Source organism: Cyprinodon variegatus, unplaced genomic scaffold (assembly GCF_000732505.1).
Source record: "Cyprinodon variegatus isolate N-32 unplaced genomic scaffold, C_variegatus-1.0 Scaffold730, whole genome shotgun sequence".
In the NCBI taxonomy this organism is placed as follows: domain Eukaryota; kingdom Metazoa; phylum Chordata; class Actinopteri; order Cyprinodontiformes; family Cyprinodontidae; genus Cyprinodon; species Cyprinodon variegatus.
The window spans coordinates 399,527-401,540 of NW_015151183.1; the positions used below are offsets into that span (position 1 = coordinate 399,527).

Consider the following 2,014-nt stretch of genomic DNA (forward strand, 5'->3'; position numbering starts at 1 on the left):
CCCAAACCAGTAAGAACTGGATAAATAGAAATTAACATTAGAATTAATAATTTTGGCGTCTTTGATCTAAATGGTTTCTGTTGCTGCAGGTAAAGCGGCTGCGGCGCCATGGCTCAGCTGGAACAGTGGGTCAACGACCGTCTGCACGACATCCTGGGTCTGAGCGACCGCTACGTCTCCCAGTTCATGATCGGCATCGCTCGCAAAGCGTCCAGCCCAGAGGACCTGGTGAGCCGCCTGGAGCAGACGGGGACCATCGACATTGACCAGAGCGTCACCGCCTTCGCCAAGGAGCTGTTTGAGAAGGTATCTAATGGGATGGGGGCGGGGTCAGATACCAGGGGCGGGGTCAGATACCAGGGGCAGACATGGAGGAAAACACTGGTTCTACTGAGAAATGGTGGTTAGCAGCCAGGAAAGCAGTGTTAGTATTATTAGCCCAGCAGTAACTCCTGCGTCCTGCTGCAGATTCCTCGCCAGCAGGTGGTGGAGAAGCCGTCTAAAGCGGTGGAGCGGATGGCCATAGAGATGGAGAGGAAGAATCGGACATACACGCTGCTGGAGGACAGCGACAGCGGAGAAGAGGAGGCCAGGGACAGGCCGGCGGGGAAGAAGAAGAAGAGCAAAGAGGAGAAGAGAGGAAGCAAGAGGAAGAACATCAGACAGAAGAAAGGAAGCGAGTCGAGCGACGATGAAACTGAGAGGAGGTGAAGGTCGGAGCAGGAGAGCCTGAAGCTGCAGCTTTTCCCTGCTTCTAACAGCAACTCTGTGATTTCAGGGGCCTTTCTGTCCAAGACGAACGCCGATCCGTGAAGGAGGAGGAGGAGGAGGAGGAGGAGTGGGAGAAGGAGGAGAGGGAGCGGCAGCAGGACATAAAGGCCAGAGACGAATTCGCTCAGAGAGTGAGGGAGAAGGACAAGGAGAAGACCCGGAACATCGCCGAGCGGACGGATAAGAAGGTGGGAGACGCTGTTTATGGAGGAGCAGGCGGCGCCCCCTACAGGTGGAGGCTTCATCTCCTCCTGCTTCTCTCCTCAGGCTTATGAAGAAGCTCAGAAACGGCTGAAGATGGCTGAAGATGACCAGAAGAACATGGTCAGTCCAATCCGTCTCCAGTTTGGGTATTTCCAGGTTTTAGTCTCGTTCTAAAGTTGGCGTGTCTGCGTTCAGGTCCCGGAGCTGAGAAAGCGTTCCCGCTGGGAATACCTGAAGAAGAGAGAGGCAGAGAAGCTGGAGGACCTGGAGGCGGAGATCCTGGATGAGGAGTACCTGTTCTCCACAGAGGAGCTGACAGAGAAGGAAAGGAAAGACCTGGAGTACAAGCGGACGCTCCGAGATCTGGCCAAGGATTACAAGAAGGCCGGAGCCAAGGAGCAGGAGGAGAGGAAGAACAGGTACTACATGCCGGAGGAGAAGAGGAGCAAGGTGAGAGGAGACCGTTACCTCCTGAAGATGGCAGAGAAAACCTGGTTGGACTAACAGACCTTCTTCCATCTGCTAGGAGGTTCCTCAGAGGGAGCTGGAGCTGGAGGAAACCCCCATGGAGCTGGGAGGAGAGCAGGGCCGCTGGGAGGAGGAGAGGCTGAAGACGGCCTCCCTCAGCTTCGGAGCCAAGAAGGAGCGAGAGCTGGGCCTGAAGGAGGAGCAGGAGAGGTACCAGCTGATCCTGGAGGAGGAGGAGATGATCGACTTCGTCAGCACAGCCATCACCATGAAGGGAACGCGCTCCGACAAGGTGAGGAGGAAGGACCTGTTCACCAGGACCTGTTCACTAGAACAAGGACCTGTTCACCAGGACCTGTTCACTAGAACAAGGACCTGTTCATTAGATCCAGGGACTGTTCACCAGGACCTGTTCACTAGAACAAGGACCTGTTCACCAGAACAAGGACCTGTTCACCAGGACCTGTTCACCAGGACCTGTTCACTAGAACAAGGACCTGTTCACCAGGACCTGTTCACTAGAACAAGGACCTGTTCACCAGGACCTGTTCACCAGGACCTGTCAGGACCT

General features: G+C 55.2%; 1 protein-coding gene across 1 annotated transcript in view; it reads left to right on the forward strand.

Annotated features, from left to right (window-relative positions):
* Window positions 1-2,014, forward strand: part of dhx16 (DEAH-box helicase 16) — a 24,774-nt gene that overhangs the window by 3,800 nt on the left and 18,960 nt on the right. The window contains exons 2-7 of the mRNA XM_015395199.1: window positions 90-306; window positions 469-707; window positions 779-959; window positions 1,039-1,095; window positions 1,171-1,425; window positions 1,502-1,735. Of these exons, the coding sequence (XP_015250685.1) occupies window positions 109-306; window positions 469-707; window positions 779-959; window positions 1,039-1,095; window positions 1,171-1,425; window positions 1,502-1,735 (1,164 nt within the window). The 5' untranslated portion in view covers window positions 90-108. The remainder of the gene's footprint in view (window positions 1-89; window positions 307-468; window positions 708-778; window positions 960-1,038; window positions 1,096-1,170; window positions 1,426-1,501; window positions 1,736-2,014) is intronic.